General features: G+C 37.3%; 1 protein-coding gene and 1 non-coding gene across 2 annotated transcripts; one reads left to right on the forward strand and one right to left on the reverse strand.

Annotated features, from left to right (window-relative positions):
- The first annotated feature begins 213 nt into the window (after nt 1–213).
- Nucleotides 214–1,700, forward strand: LOC110603524 (probable purine permease 4). Its single transcript, XM_021741276.2, has one exon. The coding sequence runs from the start codon at nt 327–329 to the stop codon at nt 1,557–1,559; it is 1,233 nt and encodes a 410-aa protein (XP_021596968.1). The 5' UTR covers nt 214–326; the 3' UTR covers nt 1,560–1,700.
- Nucleotides 1,701–7,355: 5,655 nt separating this feature from the next.
- LOC110617566 lies at nt 7,356–9,338 on the reverse strand. The gene is made up of 3 exons (XR_006348935.1): nt 8,998–9,338; nt 8,188–8,311; nt 7,356–7,691 (listed from the first exon to the last, which is right to left on the reverse strand). It is a non-coding gene; the product is annotated as an uncharacterized LOC110617566 (transcript).
- Between the last annotated feature and the right edge of the window lie 10,361 nt (nt 9,339–19,699).

A 19,699-nucleotide genomic window follows, 5' to 3' on the forward strand; every position in this document is an offset into this window, starting at 1 on the left:
GAAAAGATTAAATCCATACATGAATGGATGATACAAGATCATAAAGGCACTGATATTCATCACCATTGGATGCTCTTGGTGAAGTTGTCTACAGGCCAAATCCATGTTTACAAAGTTCAAAATCTAGTATAGGACCCACTTTGTATACGGCTCCCATATATAATAATATATTAAGAAACTTAAATTTGGCAAGCTACTTAAGACCTCCGAGCCTCAAAAGGCAACCACACCCATCATCAGTGCGCGAGAGAGATTTAGAGAGAGAGAGAGAGAGAGAGAGAGAGAGAGAGAGAGAGAGACGTCTCCTTTGTTTCAACTCCTTTTTAATGGATTTGTTTGTGCAAGCCCCACCTCTAAATCCTCCCAAAACTCATCCACTGCACTCCCTCACTCTTCATCAAGAGCAGGAGCAGCAGCCGCAGGAGCCGCTGCACCAGCAATCATCAGTAGTGATCATGAGCAATAACAATATCCAAATTGCCCAATTTCATCAAGAAGAGGATCAAAAGGCCAAGACTAGCAAGGGGTATATGCTGCTTTTGGTGATCAACTACTTGTGCCTATTTGTGGGTTCGATTTCTTCTAGCCTGATTTCTAAGTTCTATTTCATCCACAAAGGTTCAAGCAGATGGGTCTCTACATGGGTCCAATCTGCTGGTTTCCCTCTTCTTCTCTTCCCCATTTATCTCCCTTATTATCTCTTCAAATGCTCTGAGAGACGTCCCTTTGATCGCTTCTCTCCAAGAATATTAATCTTGTCAATCTTGATAGGCCTCATGTTAGGCCTAAATAATCTTCTCTTCTCATGGGGGAATTCTTATCTCCCAGTTTCAACCTCATCCCTGCTTCTATCATCCCAACTCGTATTCAATCTCATTCTCTCAGTTATAATCGTAAAACAAAGAATCACCTTCCAAAATCTCAACTGCGTAATCCTTCTCACTCTAAGCTCAGTCCTTCTAGCCTTAGGCTCAAGCCACGACAGGCCTCAAGGCTTAACAACAACCAAATACTTCATAGGATTCTTCTCAACAATAGGAGCAGGCTTGTTATTTGCCCTATACTTACCAATCATGGAGAAGATATACAAGAATGTTAACTGCTATGGGATGGTGATGGAAATGCAGCTGGTGATGGAAATTGCAGCCACCGCACTAGCCACCGCAGGGATGGCAACGGACGGAGGGTTCAGAGAGATGAAGAGAGAAAGCATATACGAATTCGATAAAGGAGAGAAGTGGTATTGGGTGACAGTGATGGGTAACGTGGTAACATGGCAGATGTGCTTCATGGGGACTGCAGGGATGGTGTTTCTGACGTCGTCGCTGACCGGAGGGATATGCATGACGGCGCTGCTGGGCATGAACGTGGTAGGAGGAGTATTGGTGTATGGGGATCAGTTTGGTGGTGTGAAGGTGGTGTCCACTTTGCTTTGTGGGTGGGGATTTTGTTCTTATGTGTATGGAATGTACCTTAAAATGAAGGACCAGAAAGAGCTTCAACAAAAGGAGAATAAAAATCTTGAGATGGATCAGATTGTAGCTCCCGATACTGTTTAATTGATGGTTATCAACTTATCATCAACTTTTACCATTTTTTTTAAATATTTTTATATACATATAAATTTCCTTTTAATCGGAGTTATGCTAGCCGCTGAATCATGTTTTGTAAGCGTAATAAATAAGTAATTTTTTTCCAAATCAAATTTATCTAAATTTATAATATAAATATATAAAATTTATAAAAATAATAAATTACTATTATTCATAATTATATATATATATTAATTACTCGTAGATTTAATTTGATAATAAATTTAGTTTGATAATAAATGTATCTCAATAAATTTAAAAGATTTTAAATTTTATTTTTTAATTCTCGATTAAAAAATAATAATTATATATATTAAGGATTTGGCAGGATGAGTTTGATATGATTTCCAAGTAAGTATAATCAACATGTCATCATCATTATCATCTTAGCATTATATATATTTTTTTTATTAATGTAGTCAATGTAATTTGAAATAAGTAAAAGGGTTATATCATTTAATATGTTATGTGGATATTTATATCCATTTGAGCCCACTAAAAAAATAATAATAAAGCAAAAGAGCCAGATTTTTATTTTTTTTATTTTTTTATATTATCAATTAGCTATGCATCTCATTCTTCTAAGATTAGGTGGGTAAGATTTTCCCTTTAAAAAAAAAAAAACAAAGCAATCTGTAATGAAGTTCTTGTTTCAATATAATATATTTCTTTTGTTTATCAAGTTATTGTATTGCAAAAATTGTTTTTTAAGATTTTTTATATTTAAAGTATTTAAAAGAATTCGTTGATAAAAAAATATTTTATTAACTAAATGATATGATTAAGAAAAATACATTTTCTTTTTTAAAAAATTAAGCTTTTAATATATCATTTTCTTTAAAAAAATTATTTCTTCAACACATAATTTTCACATGAAAAATATTTTTTCTACAAAATAATTGAAGCTTAATTACGTATAAATATCATCACAAGTACACATAATCACAAAGTGATTTTTTTTTTTTCATTTTCTATAACGCTGAAAGTTCTATTAAGAAAAACAGAAAATATTATTATAAGAGAATAATTAATTTTAGTATATGTCTATTTTTTAATTATAAAAAAGCATTTTCTTCGATTTTAATATGAATAACAAATTTTCCTTTTGCTTTAACCGAAAGAAAAATTAATTTGCAGATAAAAAAGGAAAAAAAAAAAAAACTAATTTACCATAATATGAAAGTGGATTGTAATACTATTTGATGATAATGATAAAGCAGTAATTAGCTGATAAGATTTCCAAGAATATGTATTGCATTTAAAAGACTATTTATATAGGTTACTTTCAGATTAAGACATAGCCAATAAAAGTACAACATTGCAAGTAAAAATTATAAATCAGTATTTATATATGGAAAAATTTATTAGTTAATTTTTTTATTTTAAAAAATATATTAAAATATATTTGATATTTTAAAAAGTCTACTAATTAGTTTTTCTATTAATTTTTTCATTAATTATTTTACTACTTAGTTATCGTGGTTTTGAAAAATTTATTAATTGGTTTTTCAAATTTTTTTAAAATTTACTAATTAATCCCTTTGTAGCATTTTCTATTATTTTATAATATTTAATAGTTAAAATTAACGGAGAGGTTAACTATTAGACTTTTTAAAATGTTAAAGATGATGTTATTGCATTTTTCAAAATCAAGAGATCAACCGGTGAATTTCTCCAAACTATAGAGATCAAGTAGTAAATTCTCCCTTTCAATAATAATATACTTCAATATTTGTCCCGAAAATTAACTTTCTTTTATTTATCTCAAATTATATAACACTTTTTTCCGGATAATAATTTACTATCTTTTGCAAAGACTAAAAAAATAATTAAATTACCTAAACTGCAATAAAATGCTCTTTTAATTTGATTAAATTACCCATTATTTTACTTGATTGCTTTAATATCGAAATTTCTCTCCACTAATTTATAACTAAAAAATAGATAATTGAGTGACCAAAAAAGTCAAATGGAGAAGGAAATCTTTCTCTCTGCCAAGATGTGTGAAAATAACTATTTTGTGAGAGAAAAACTTGTGTTTCATTCATTTGGGGAATTCATTTATATATACAAGTTTGCAGTGATGATGGAAAAAGAATTTATTATATTCTACATTGTTCTAGAATAGTCTAGGAACCTCTAAGAGATTTTACATTATGACTGAACATTATAAGTTAAACTACCGCATTTTGCATTTTATTGTTTCGGTCTTCTATGATGCCATTTTGTCTAGGTATTTATTCTCTTCAGCCCCCCACGCAAGATAGAGTCGCCCTAATTGTTGAGACTCCCATCTTGGATAGAAGGCTTTGAAACTGCACCATTCCCAAGGGTTTTGTGAAGAGGTTTGCGATTTGCTGTCGCGAAGGAACATTCATGGTCTTGATAAAACCTCTGTTGCTTTAATCTCGAACGAGGTGACAGTCGATGTCAAGGTTCTTCGTTCGTTCGTGGAAGACAGGGTTAGCCGCAATGTGTTGTGCAGCGTGATTGTCATAGTGCAAGGGAATGGGGAGATCTAGCCAAATCTGGAAATCTTTGAGAAGATAAGTGATCCATTGAACTTCACATACTGTCATGGCCATGCTGCAATAGTCGTCTTCGGCTAAAGAATGACTAACCGTGTTTTGTTTCTTCATTTTCTAGGAAATGAGGGAAGAGCCGAGGAATATACAATAGCCTGTTAATGACTTTCATGTAAGAGGACAGAAAGCCCAGTCAGCGTAAGAAAAAGCATTAATCTTGAAATCATTCTGTGTGAGAAAGAATAACCCTCAGTCTAGACAACCTTTGAGATAGTGGAGGACATGGAACGTGGCGTCCCAGTGTGCCTATCATGGGTGTTGCATGAACTGGCTAAGGTATTGGGTTGCATAGGAGATGTCTGGTCTTATCATCCCACGGTAAAGTAATTTGCCAACTAACTTCGGTATTTTTCTGGATTTGTGAGGAGTGTCCTAGTTTCATTGCTAGTTTGATGCCTTGCGATAGTGGAAATTTAGAAGGTTTTGCTTTTGCGAGTCTTGTGTCCTGTAATATGTCTAACACATACTTCTTTTGATTGAGGAAAAGGCCGAATATGGAGCCAGCTACTTCAAGTCCCAAAAAGTATTGGACATGCCCCAAGACTTTGATTGTGAATGATGCATCTAGGTATTTCTTAATATCAAGTATTTCATTTTCTAAGCTGACTGTGATTAACACATCATCGACATACATAGAAGTGCTAAAAAACTATTCTTTTGTGACTTTGTAAACTGGCAATGATCAAAAGTTGACTGTTCAAATCTGTATTGCTTTAAACTGTTTATAAGTTCTTTATTCCACACTCTTCCTGCTTGTTTTAGGCTATATAGGCTTTTAATTAGTTTAGATACTTGCCATGGCTTTCCTTGTTGTTACCCTTTTGGTGGTTTCATGTAGATATCTTCTTCTATATAGCCATGTAAGTAGACATTATTTAAATCTAGCTAGTGTATAGGCTAGTTCTTTGTTGTAGCAATGCTCATGAAAACTCTCACAACAACTAATTTAGTTATTGGAGATAATCAAATATAATTTAGCCACATTTTACTATTATTATTGTTGCTGAATTATGCATTTTTTTAGCTTAATTTGTGTTTTTATGATATTTTCAGATGAAAAATGAAAACTTGGAGAAAAATGGCTTAAAATGCTGAAAAATTGATTTGGCCGAAGTGATTTGGCCAAATCAGTCTTAAAAAATGACCAAGAAAGCTGCACAAGTGGAAGGAAGAAGAAGCCAAAACTCAAGTCCTGATATGCCCAAGTCGATTTGCCCGGATCATTGGCCAAAATCGCCAAAAGTCAGTGACAGTTGAAACCCGAAAGTAACTTGCAGAGACGATTTGGGCAAGTGATTTGCCCAAATCGGCTGTCTCCAGTAGGAAAGTGTAGAAGTGCGGGAATTGTAGAAATTCAAATTTGTAAGAGTTTAAGATTTCCATCCTATCTCAAATACACCAATACTCATCCAAGACACCTCCCAAACCGCACAAAAAGAGATCCTTCACCCAAGGAGGTCTATTTATGATGAAATACAAGAAAAGAATATCACTACAAAAAAACAGTGATTTAGCGACCAAAATTTTGGTCGCTAAAAGGCAGAATTTGGTCGCTATTATGAAATAGCGACCATTTAGCGACCAAAATGAAATGGTCGGTGTTTGGCCAGTCGCTAAATTTTTGGCGACAATCTGGAAATTGGTCGCTAAAATAGCGACCAATCAGCGACCATTTTTTAGTCGCTAATTTGGTGTCATGGCGAATTTGGTATTAGAAATATTAGTCGCTGTGTGGTCGCTAAATGGTCGCTAAATTTTGGTCGCTAAATGGTCGCTGTTTTTGTCGCTAATTTGGTCGCTATTTAGTCGCTATTTGATCGCCTCAGGGAAGAGCATTTGGTCGTTACGTGGAAGTAAATTGGTCGTTAAATTTTGGTCGCGAAATGGTGGCTGTTTTTGTTGCTAATTTGATCGCTATTTAGTCGCTATTTGATCGCATCAGAGAAGAGCAATTAGTCGCTATTTCGTCGCAAATTAATAGTAAAATTAAAAAAATATTTATTATTTAATTTGTTTTTGTGGCTAATTAGTCACTAATAAATGCATTTAAATCTGATTCATATCATTTTTTCAATAAATTCATAAATCTGCTATAATATCAATATTTACACACACATTCCAATACATAAAACATCAAAGACAATATATACACATAAACTTAATTTCATAATTCTGCAATCTAAAAGTTCAAAACATTACTATAGTTCAACACTAAGAAACTTAAAATATCTCAAAATATATAATGGATCCAAATAGTATCAAATTCATATCATAAAATATATTATTTAAGTACGTGAGAAATGACATTATGCTAATCCATATGTGAATCAACAAGGGATCTATGAGCTGGAGGAATATCAGACGATGATGGCATCAATGAGGAAGACTGTTGTCCCATCTTCGCTGTCTGTAGTTTATCACGCATTTTAGCTATCAGCTGATTTTGGTCTTCTACAAGTTTCTGCAAACTATTATACTTCTCTACAAACTTTGCTTCAATTTCCTTCTTCCATTCTGGTGATTGGGATGATGGAACATTTGTTGATGTTCCCCCAGTTCCTGTTTGAGAGAAGGCAGAAGAGGCAGCACTACCTAAATCAATCACACAACTGGAAATCATAAACAATTTCCTTGTGAGAATCACCTACATATCAGAATCATACTTGCAACTGAAAATCAATCACACAACTCAAAATCAATCAACAACTCAAAATCAATCACACAACTCAAAATCAATATTTTAGAGAGTTATGAAATATAATATAATAAAAAATATAATATAAAAAATTTATTATAATAAAAAATATAATATAAAAAATTTAATTATTATATAAAAAATATAATATAAATAAAATTATTAAATTAACATTATATAAAAATAATATATTAATTAATTAATATAATTATAATATTTTAATAATAAAAAATTAAATCATGACCTCACCTCTTACAAATAAAATAACTAAGAAATAAATAATAAAAAAAATAAATAATAGCTTAGAGTCGCACAATGTATTTATTTTTTTAATTATTAATATATTACAATAAAATAATTATATTATATTAATTTAATAATACTTGTGATTAAATAGTATTAGTAATTTTTTAATCACATAATAATATTGTTTTATAACTCTAAGAGAATACTGGAAACTTCAATTAGTAAATAAAAACAAGTAAGAGAAAATTATTACCTTCTAAGTCTTGAGGAAGGTAAAGAATATTATAATGCAATGTTACATGGTTAATTTAAGATATAGTGTAGTTATTTTATTTAAGATATAGTGTAGTTATTTTCACAGCACAGATCACTCTATCCATGCCCTGGGACATGCAGCCGTTAAGCTGTGGAAAGAAGCCACAACTAAAAAATAAAAATAAAAAATAGAGTGTTCTTCTTTACCTGATATTCTTCTGCAATTATGTTAATGGAATCCAACCATTTGACAGAACGTGCACCTATAACACCAGGAACAACCACTCGCAGCGGATAACCATGATCTCTCTTTAGAGGCTTTGGCATGATAACAAGGAAATGAACTGATGTCAGAATAATTCATGATAAAATTATTTCACTGGAAAAAAAAGTGTACCAAACAGAATAATAAAGATTAAGTACATTAACAAATTATGATCTCAAGGTTAAAAATTAAAAAAAAAAACCAATAAAAATGTCTTTATTGACCTGTGATACTGTTCACATGGAAATGACTCAATACTGCTCTAAAAAGCCTTTTCTGGGAAGTGAGGAAAAAAAAAAAAAAAACCGTCTGATAAGAACCTATACACTGCAGTTTAACATGTAACCAACTAGGCATTGCAGATGCATGGTCTCTGAAATTACTATTAATATGATAGGACCAAGTATTACTTTTCCCCTCTCTTTAATCAATTTCTAAAGTATGTACAATGGAAACATCATTATGACCGCAATGAGACCAATACATTTAGAGATATTGAATAAATTAAATTAGAATAACATTCCATTCAGTGATGGACAGTTTCCTGACCTCCCCATTCATCTCATAAGCAAGTAGAACATCAGCTTCAGGACTCGTAGCATGATTCAGCGGTATTGATGCCTTGTAAGGGCCCCCAAATGGAAGACAAGTGTGAAAATTGGGAAAGGCCCAGCTGCTCATCAATGCACAGAAATAACCAGATCAAGAATGAAAACGATAATGAACAACTTGACTAGAGATTCCAGAGTAGGTAAGTAAAGCAAAATAAAATGGTTGCTATAGAAATCAAATCCGCTTGAGTACAGATTCTTAATTTTGATGCTTGAGATCAGAGAAGGAAAACCCAGAGCTCCTGCTAGGTTCACTTATTTGGTTCACGTCTGCGAATCAGACCTCTTAATAATCAAACCCGTTTACATTGTCAGTTTACAACATGAAACTACCTGAAACCGATTAACTCATAATCCAAAAAAAAATTCACACAAAATCTCACATTAGCATTTCACTAATCTCAATTCATTAATAATAGTCTTACTTTAACAAATTTTCAATAAATCTCACAATTACAATCCTCAACACATTTACATAAATCTTAGCATGTCCACAAATTTTCATGAACCTCACATATTTCATTAAAATTAAAAAAACCATTTCAATAATCTCACAGAAACAACCTCAATTCATTCATAATAGTCTTTCTTTCAACGAATTTAAAAATAAATTTCACAAATACAAACCCAAGCACATTCACATAAATCTTAAAACTTCCACAAATTTCAGAAACCCACATCAATAAATAAATCCCACAAATCTTACAAAGCACAAATCTGAAACCACAATCTCACAATCCACCCATACCTGCAGCGACTGACGTGGCGGCGAGGAGTGGCGGCGGCGTGATTGATGACAAGGACCACCGGCGAGGAGCAGCACCTGACGGCAGAAGGAATGGACCACCGGACGCAGCGACGAGGACGAGAGGAAGCGGAGGAGGAGAGAGAAGAAGTAACCAGGACCAGCGGACGCAGCAACGACCTTCACCAGTGTGAAGTGCAGAGGGACGATCGGCGGGAGGGGAGGCGCGCGGCTATACTGGTAGGCGGAGTGATGGGACGACTTTGTTAGAGTTTAGGATATGCTTTGTTTGAGTCCGATTTTCACGTACCCTACCCGTTTACATCTGTAGGTTAGATCTTCCCTGAAATTATCAAAACAACGTCGTGTTTTATATACCGAATTGAAATTACTTAATTTAAAATTTTAAATAAAATAAAATTTAATTAAAAATTAAATTAAAATTTTAAAAATAAAATGATCACTGATTAATCGCTATTTTAAAAATTAAAATTAGGGATTAAGGTTAGGGATTATAAATTAGAGATCAGGGATTCAGGATTAGGAATTAGAGATTAGGGTTAATTTTATTATGAATTAAGGATTAATTAGAAATTAGAATTAGAGATTACAAATTAGGAATTAGGAATTAGGGTTAATTTTATTAGGGATTAGGGATTAATTAGATATTAGGGATTAGAGATTAGGATTAGGAATTAGGTTAGAGTAGGGATGTAAACGGATCGGATATTTTCGGATATTCGATCCGACCGAACCCTAATAGGACGGATTTGAGTAGTTATAATCGGGTTTGGGACGACTTCGGATTTTAAAAATAATACCCGTTGCAGGTTTGGATCAGATTCGGATTTTATGTACAGGGTACCCACTATCCGAATTTGTTTATATAAATAATTAATCTAATATAAAAAAATATATTTTATAATAATATTTATAATTTTTTATATATTTTTATTTAAAAATTTAAATTTAAAAATTTAAATTTAAATATTCTTTAGAAATATTATAATTTTTATATGAAAATTATTAATGAAAAATATTTTTTATATAAATTATTAATTAAAATATATAAGATTAAACGGGTTTGGGTTTTATTCGGATAATAATAATCGGGTTTGGAACGGATTCGGATAATTTAAATTAATTTTTAATCGGGTTCGGAACGGGTTTGGATATTACTAATATAAATAGGGTTCGGGTTCGGGTAGTTTAATTTTCACGGGTATCCTACCCGTTTACATCCCTAGATTAGAGCATCCCTTAAATTGTCAAAACGACGTCGTTTTATATACCGAATTGAAATTATTTAATTTAAAATTTTAAATAAAATAAAATTTAATTTTAAAATTTAATTAAAAATTAAATTAAAATTTTAAAAATAAAATGGTCGCTGATTGGTCGCTATTTAGCGACTAATTATTTTAGTCGCTAAATATGGTCGCTAAATATCCCCGCCCAAAAAGTTGTCGCAATTTCGTCGCAAATATGGTCGCTAATAACTCGCGCCATTAATTCCCGCTAAATTAGCGACCATTTTATATTTGGTCGCTAAATAGCAACCAATTAAAGACCAAAAATTGGTCGTTAATCTTTTTGTTAAATAAAAATATTATTTCATTCATTCAGTCGCAGAATGGTCGCTGATTGGTAGCTATATAGCGACAAAAAAATTTTGGTCGCTAATTTTGGTCGCAATTTCACAGTTTTTTTGTAGTGAATGAATCAAAGACCAAGTCAAATTAGAATTTTATCTCATGAAGGACTGATCTAAGGTTTCTCACTTATAAAAGGGCAGCAAGCAACAGCAGCAAATTATCCAATTTTCGGCAGAGAGCTTCTTTTCTTCTTTCTTTTCTCCTTATGTATTCTTTGCCCACCATAAGTGGCTAAACACATATTCCTCTAGTTGGAGTTGGAGAAATTTCAGTTTTGTTATGAATTGGGAGATCTGAAACTCCATTGTCAAACTTCTATTTTTCAATATTTATGCAACTTGTTTTTCATGTTATTATTGCCTTGCTATTAGAATCAATAAGGGCCCATTACTTTTAATTGCATAGCAATATATTGCTAGTTATGATTTAGGTCCGTAATTGCTTAGATTGTTTGAACACAAGTAACAATTGGTTGCATGATCTAATTAAACTACACGGTTAGCAAGGTTAGAATTAGGTTTCTTTATTTCTTAAAGCAGTTAACAGTTGAAAAGTGAAGAACTCTAAGGACGTTTCTTGGTAACTTGTTAACTAGTATTTGATTAGCGAATGTTTCCTAATCAAACTAAATTTAAGGAGGAATTTGGTTGTGTGGAGCGTCTTCCACAACCTAAACTAATTTATTGAAATGAATAGAAGAATCAAAGTATCAATGATCAATTCCAAACTAAAATGGATCCCATGTTTCAACTAGAGTCTTTTTATTATTGATATTACTCATCTTTTAATCATTGCTTTCTCTTACTACTTTAGTTTTAATCTTATTTTACCATCATCAAAAACCACCCCCTTTTTATCTTACTTTTATTGTTGATTTGCCCAAGTCATAGTTAGGAAAGTCCTTAGTGTCAAATCTATATGGATTCAACCCTATTGCCACTATCTGCAATTCTTAATTGTTGATTACTAATAGGTTTATTTTTAACGACTTTGATGACTGCTATCAGGAGAGAAATTATCGGTGTAGTCTACACCAGGTAATTGGTTGAATCCTTTTGCAACAAGTCTAGCTTTAAATCTGTCTACTGTCCCATCTAGTTTGTGTTTAATTCTGTACACTCATTTAGAAGCTATAGCCTTCTTTCCCTTAGGCAAGGATGTTAGAATTCAAGTATCATTTAGTTTTAGGGCTTTTAACTCGTCTTGTATGGCTTGCACCCAATTACTGTCCTCCTTTGCTTAAATGTAGGATTTAGGTTCATGGGTCATAGATATATTTGTCACAAAATTCATATGATCGGTAGAGAAAATGGGTGAAGATATAAAGTAAGGGTAAGAGTTAGTGGGAGTACTTGAGGCCTGTAGGGCATCAATAGAGAATGCATTAGGGATTGTGTTGCTAATAGAGACTACCACAAAGTCGTTTAGCTATCTAGGTTGAGTAGTTTTAACGATCCAGAAACTGGACCGCTACCAGCACTAGGGTTCAGATCGACTTAAGGTCGTCGAAACCCATAGCAAGCCTACTATACATCCTAATGCACCTGATAAAATTCCACACTTGATCACACGATTTAACAAAAAACATAAACATTTCATGAACCAAGGCTCGACCTGTGCATGTAACAAAACTGAAATCATAAAACCTATACTAAAGCCCTTATCAAATGCTCCAGTATGGTCAACATAACATGTCTCAAGCTCAGTTCAAACATAAATTCATACTTAAAACTTTTACATTAAGGATCATGAAAACACGGATTACAAAGATAAACACTAGGGCAAAGCACAATTCTAATCCATAAAACAATACATGTCCACAACTATACTATTACAATAGACTATACCAACAACTCAGCCGACTCGGCGGCCGAACCTGGGTTCTCCAGCAAGGCAGAATTCGATTCTGCCCTAAGCATGCAGTCTCCAAAACACATCTAAACGCACATGCAAAAGCTAAGAAGCAACAGCACACCCTCAACATGCATAAGGGATAGCTAGATCTAGCCTAAACCTCAACATGCATCATCAAAACCCAAGAGAAAAATGTCCACTATCAACCCTAAGCTCAAACCTATCAACTAAAAGAAAACTAACTTGCATGCATTAACAAACCCTCTAAAACACCTATTGAACTTGTTGAAACCTTCAGAAAGCATAAGAAAGGTGAAGATCCAACTTACCTCTTGAAGAACACTAAGGTGGCAGCAAGCAAGGGGAGGTTTTGGAGATGGATAAAAGAGTTCTGAGGGTTTCAAGAGCTAGGATTCTAAAATACCATTTAAACTTCAAAACAACAGCAAAAAAACATGAATCCTTTGAGGGATTTAAAGAAATTCAGCAAAAATTCAAAGGTGGTGTATGAACTCACCTCTGCCTGAAAATGGAGAAAGAAATCTCATATTTTCGGGTTGATGGCTATTTATAGGTGGCCTAGGAAACCACGTTCGGCGGCCAAACTTGAGGTTTGGCGGCCGAACCTTGGGATTCCTCAAAAACTCTTTTCTCTTTCTTTCTTTTAATACGATTCCAAAAATTTTCAGAATTCATTTTATGAAAATTCTATTTTACCCTTCTAAAGATTCCAATTTCAAGATTCTGAATTTCGATGGAGATTATGTCGGAAAGTGAAAATTTCGACGCTGGAGTTTAGCCAAGTATTACAGTAGTGACCTTTGTACTTCTTCTTGATGTAATGGTTATAGTGTCTGGGTGTGTTCGAGTATTGTGTTCTGGGTGTTCATTTGGGGAATGAGTTATGGTTACTGTGTGGCCTAGGTTAGGGTCTGTATAGGGATTGCTGGAGTCTGGTTCTGTGGTGTTGGTTGGGGGGAGGGGGTTGCTGGTGGATGAGTAATTGGGTTCTGATATAGGGTTTAGTAGTACAAGGCTGTAACGACCCCAAAATGGACCGTCACCGGCGCTAGGATTCAGGTCGGCTTAAGGCCGCCAGAACCCGTAGCAAGCCTGCTATACTCTCTGTGTACCTGTAAACCTCATACATGATCATACATTTTCTGTGAAAATAAAACTCTTTTCTGAACCAAGGCTTAACCTGTGCATGCACTATCTCTGTACTCTGTACTCATGTACTCTGTACTCTGTATCCCTGACTAGAGCTTGCTCTAGATGGGTTAACTCATACCTGTTAAGCCTGGTTTTCACATATAGGAAAACATATATACATATACAGATCATGTACAAAACATACATCACTAGGTCAAGCAACAACTATTACATTTCTTTAATATTACATGTCCACTCTAAGCTATTACAGATCTCTTTTCTTTTCCTGTACTCTGCTGGACTGTCCCTGTACACTGTACACTGAACCTGCAAAACTGGGGTTAAGGGAGTGGGATGAGCTCTATAGCCCAGTGAGTAGAACAGTAAAACATCTCAGTAAAATATGATCTCATGGAATGCACCATATCACAGACAAGCCATATCAAGAGTAAACCTGTCACCACATAGTCCCAGTAACTCTGTGCCAGGGCGTAGAATCGAGCACCTGGTCTTCCTGTCATATATGTATATATAACACCTCTGTACTTACCATTGCCAGGGCGTAGTCAAAGGCTCCTGGACTTTACTATACCTGCCAGGGCGTAGTCAAAGGCTCCTGGACTTCACTATACCTGCCAGGGCGTAGTCAAAGGCTCCTGGACTTCCTGTCTGAGACTATTGGATCATTCAGCATTCACTCACATCACCAAATAACGATGCAATGCAACATATTCGTGACTACTAATGCAATCAACCTATGGCATAAACATGATGCATGAGATATGCTAAAAGCAGTTTGTGGTTCAATAAAAGTCATAAGTTAGTTCCACTCACCTCTGGCTATCTGGACTGACTGACTTTGCAGGCTCTGAACCTCTGGAGCAGTACTCACTGCTGCTCTCTCTGGTTCCTCTGGTCTGTACCTATACAGATGAACTCAAATGAGGGACCAAACAAACGTAGACATACCTCTCTTAAACTCCCCAAGAATCCCCTTAAACTCACTCAACTATCCATGCAAAGCGTGCAAAAGAGAGCTGGACAGGACACTTTCGGCGGCAGGTTCGGCGGCCGAATGTCCTCTCCAGAGACGAAACTCAAGCACCTTCGGCGGCACTTTCGGCGGCAGAATCCCCCAAACAGAGCCGAACATGCAAAAACACTCGGGGGTAAGCTGTGGCAACCAAGCCACCATGCAGGAGGTTCGGCGGCCGAATGAACCTTCGGCTGCCGAACCTGAGTTCATCCAGAACTCAGCTTCAACGGCAAACCATCTCCTCCTTCCCGTCAACACTTGCTAACATACATCCTTCACGTATTCAACACACATATACTCAAGTATATGTTCACAGGGGTCCAAAACTATCTAATAACCCCAAACAACAAAACAAACATAACACATAATCAGGAATACATGCATAAATCGTCAAATCTCCCATTAAACCCTCAACATGCATCTCTCTCTCCCCAACTCCCATAAAACCGTCCGCAAACATAAAACCCTGGTCAAGAGCATCACTTACCTCCTGAAGCAAGAAGCTAAACACTCTGAACAAGGGAAAACGGACCAACTCTTCTCACACGCTCAAACTCTCTCAACCTCACTTTTTGCTTCAAAACCGTCACAACTTGGTAAACGAGCAAACTCCTGCATGAGCTGCTCAAACTTAGCAAATAAAGCATAGGAGACGTGGCCAACTTCTGGACATGATCTGGTGATCACACCTGTCCAAAACGCTGACTCAGGGATACCAAACTGCTGGCTAAGCAACTCAGCTTCGGCTGCCGAATCGCATGCAAAACCATGCAACATTCGGGGGCCGAACCTGACTTCGGAAGCCGAACATCTTGGCACTTTCGGCGGCCGAACTTACCTTCGGCGGCCGAACTTGGCTCCTCTGCCTTGGTACCATTTCAACTCAAAACTCACTTCCATTACCCTTAACACATCATCCCAAATCACATTATGGCGTAAAACATACATATAGAATTCCGACACCCCGGATTCCACCAGACAACAGGAAGTCCGGTGCCGGATTCTAGCCGGGTATTACATTCTCCCCTCCTTAAGAACATTCGTCCTCGGATGTTCCTAAAACACACAATTAACACATGAAATGGAGAAAACTAACCTCAAAACAAATATGGATACTGCTGGAGCATAGACTCCCGCGTCTCCCAGGTGCACTCTTCTAGATTATGGTGGTTCCATAGAACTTTCACCATCGGAATCTCCTTGTTCCTTAGCTGTCTGATCTGCGTGTCTAGAATCCGCACTGGCTGCTCGATATAGGTGAGATCCGTATGAATCTCCACCTCAGGCTCACTCAGAACCTGATTCGGATCTGACACAAACTGTCGGAGCATAGAAACATGAAATACCGGGTGAATTCTCTCCATAGAAACAGGTAAATCCAGCTTATACGACACATTTCCGATCCTCTGCAACACCTCAAAGGGTCCAATGTACCGTGGAGGCAATTTACCTTTCTTCCCAAAACGAACCACTCCTTTCATTGGAGACACTTTCAGCAATACCCAATTACCCTCTTGAAATTCTAACTGCTTTCTGCGAACATCTGCATAACTTTTCTGTCTACTCTGAGCTGTTCTGATTCTCTCTCTGATCATGGGCACCATTCTACTGGTAATGTCTACTAACTCTGGCCCTGCAAGAGCCTTCTCTCCTACCTCTTCCCAGCAAACAGGGGATCTGCACTTCCTCCCATATAATGCTTCATAAGGAGCCATTCCAATGCTAGCATGATGACTGTTATTGTAGGCAAACTCCACCAAAGGGAGATGCTGCCTCCAAGAACCGCCAAAGTCTAACACACATAGTCGAAGCATATCCTCTATGGTTTGGATGGTCCTTTCTGACTGTCCATCAGTCTGTGGGTGGAAAGCAGTACTAAAATCCAATCTCGTGCCCATCGCACTTTGCAGACTCCTCCAAAAGCGGGAGGTAAACTGAGGTCCTCTGTCTGAAACTATAGACACTGGAACTCCATGTAATCTCACTATCTCATCCAGATAGACCTGTGCCAGCTTATCCACAGAATAGTTACTCCGTACTGGAAGAAAATGAGCAGATTTCGTAAGTCTGTCCACAATCACCCATATCGAGTCTATCCTGTTGGACGCTACTGGTAAACTCACTACAAAATCCATGGCTATGTTCTCCCATTTCCACTCTGGAATCGGTAATGGGTTAAGCATTCCGGCTGGTTTCTGATGCTCTAATTTCACCCTCTGACAAACCTCACAGGCTGTCACAAACTGCGCCACTTCTTTTTTCATGGCTGGCCACCAATAGACTCTTTTCAGATCCTGATACATCTTGGTGGCTCCTGGGTGAACACTATACCTCGCATTATGAGCTTCCCTCATAATGTCTTCCTTCACACTGCCCCTATCTGGTACACAAAGTCGACTCCCATAGCGAAGGATCCCTTTGCTGTCAAAACGAAACTCTGCACTGTTGCCTGACTGAACAGTCCTGGCAATTTTCATCAACTCAGGGTCCTCATGCTGTCTCTGAGCTATCTGCTCCAGAAACACAGGGGTCACTCTCATCTGTGCTATCAACGCACCTGTACCAGACAACTCTAGCTGTAATCCCTCGTCAAAGAGCTTATAAAGCTCCATCACAACTGGTCTTCGTTCTGCTGCTATATGGGATAAACTGCCTAGTGACTTTCGGCTTAGGGCGTCTGCGACAACATTCGCCTTACCCGGATGATACTGGATCTTACAATCATAATCACTGAGCAATTCGACCCATCTTCTCTGCCTCAAATTCAGCTCTCTCTGACTTAAGATGTACTGTAAACTCTTGTGATCGGTGAAGATCTCGCATTTAACCCCGTAGAGGTAATGCCGCCACATCTTAAGTGCAAAGATAACTGCTGCCATCTCGAGGTCATGGGTAGGGTAATTCAACTCGTGCTTCTTCAACTGTCTAGAAGCATAAGCTATCACTCTATCACTCTGCATCAATACACAACCCAATCCCACTCGAGATGCATCACAGAACACTGTGAAATCCTCATTACTGACAGGCAGAGCTAACACTGGTGCTGTTGTCAATTTCCTCTTGAGCTCCTCAAAGCTCTCATCACACTGGTCTGACCAGATAAACTTCTGGTTCTTTTGAGTCAATTTGGTCATAGGAGCTGCTATCTTTGAGAAGTTCTGAACGAACCTCCTGTAGTAACCTGCCAGTCCCAGAAAGCTTTTAATCTCAGTCACTGTCGTGGGTCTGGGCCAGTTAGCTACAGCCTCTATCTTCTTGGGGTCTACCTTACTACCCTCTGCTGATACCACATGTCCCAAGAAGGCAATGCTCCGTAACCAAAACTCACACTTCGAGAACTTGGCATATAAACCATGCTCTCGCAGTGTCTGCAGTACTATTCTCAGATGCTGGGCATGCTCCTCTGCATCTCTGGAATACACTAAGATATCATCGATAAACACAATGACAAAGTGATCCAGAAACTCACTGAATACCCTGTTCATGAGATCCATAAATGCTGCAGGGGCGTTAGTCAACCCGAACGGCATCACTAAGAACTCATAATGCCCATATCTGGTCCGGAAAGCTGTCTTAGGCACATCTGCCTCTCTGACTCTCAACTGATGATACCCAGATCTCAGATCTATTTTCGAGAAACAACCTGCTCCAGCTAGCTGGTCAAATAGATCATCAATCCGAGGTAAGGGATACCTATTCTTGATAGTGACCTTGTTCAACTGTCTGTAGTCGATACAAAGTCTGAGGGATCCATCCTTCTTTCTGACAAAGAGCACTGGAGCACCCCAAGGTGAGGTACTAGGGCGGATGAAACCCTTATCTACCAAATCCTGCAACTGTTCTTTCAACTCTATTAACTCCGCTGGTGCCATCCTGTAGGGAGGAATAGAGATAGGTCTAGTACCTGGCAGTAATTCAATTTCAAACCCTATCTCCCTATCAGGTGGTAGTCCTGGTAAATCGTCTGGGAACACATCGAGAAACTCTCGGACTACTGGTACTGTGGCTGGTTCCCTCACCTGACTGTCTAGCTCTCTCACATGAGCTAGAAACCCCTGACAACCCCTCCTAAGCAAACGACGAGCCTGAAGGGCTGAAATCATACCTCTGGGTGTACCTCTCCTGTCTCCTCTGAAGACACACTCTGACCCATCCTGGTCTCTGAGACTCACTAGCTTCTCTCTACAGTCCAAAGTAGCACCATATGCAGATAGCCAATCCATCCCTAGAATGACATCAAAATCTGTCAAGTCTAGAACCACAAGGTCAGCTGGAAGGCATCTACCCTCTATGAATACTGGACTGAAACGACAGACTGACACTGCCACTGATGGGTCACATTTGGGTCCACTGACCCAGAGAGGATACTCTAACTCAGAACTGATCAAACCCAATCTCTCTATGGCTCTCGAAGCAATAAAGGAATGAGAAGCACCGGGGTCCATCAAAGCATACACATCTGAACACCCGATGATGAGATTACCTGACACCACTGTGTTCGACGTGTTAGCCTCCTCCTGTGTCACTGTGAAAATCCGTGCTGGGGCTACCGGATGTCCACCTCGGGAACCTGCTGCTGAAGTAGAGGCTACCCCTCTCCCTCTACCTCTGCCACTAGTCTGAGGCATGACTGGAGCTACTGGCCGTACAACTGGCTGTACCACACTGCCTGAACTCATCTGCTGGGATGGTGCAAAAGTCATCTGCGGACAATCCCGAGCAATATGCCCTTCCTGTCCACATCGAAAACAAGCTGTAGATCCCAACCGACAAACTCCTCCATGTGGTTTTCCGCATCTTCTGCAGACTGGAGCTGTGCCAGAGCTTGAGCCACTACCTATTCCCAGACCTGACTTGACTTTACTCCAGAACTTACTCTTTGTTCCTTTTGCTCTATCCCATCTTTTACTGCTTGGAGTGGGGGCTTTCGAACCCGAAGCCTGTGCCTTTGCCTGTTTCTGAATATTGGTACTAGCTTCCATTTTCCTGGCTGCGTCCACTATCGAGT

This window comes from Manihot esculenta, chromosome 16, assembly GCF_001659605.2.
Source record: "Manihot esculenta cultivar AM560-2 chromosome 16, M.esculenta_v8, whole genome shotgun sequence".
Classification (NCBI taxonomy): Eukaryota; Viridiplantae; Streptophyta; class Magnoliopsida; order Malpighiales; family Euphorbiaceae; genus Manihot; species Manihot esculenta.

Bases quoted from the DNA above. Each gene is read 5' to 3' on its own strand.
- LOC110603524 (XM_021741276.2), top strand. From the start codon at position 327: ATGGATTTGTTTGTGCAAGCCCCACCTCTAAATCCTCCCAAAACTCAT.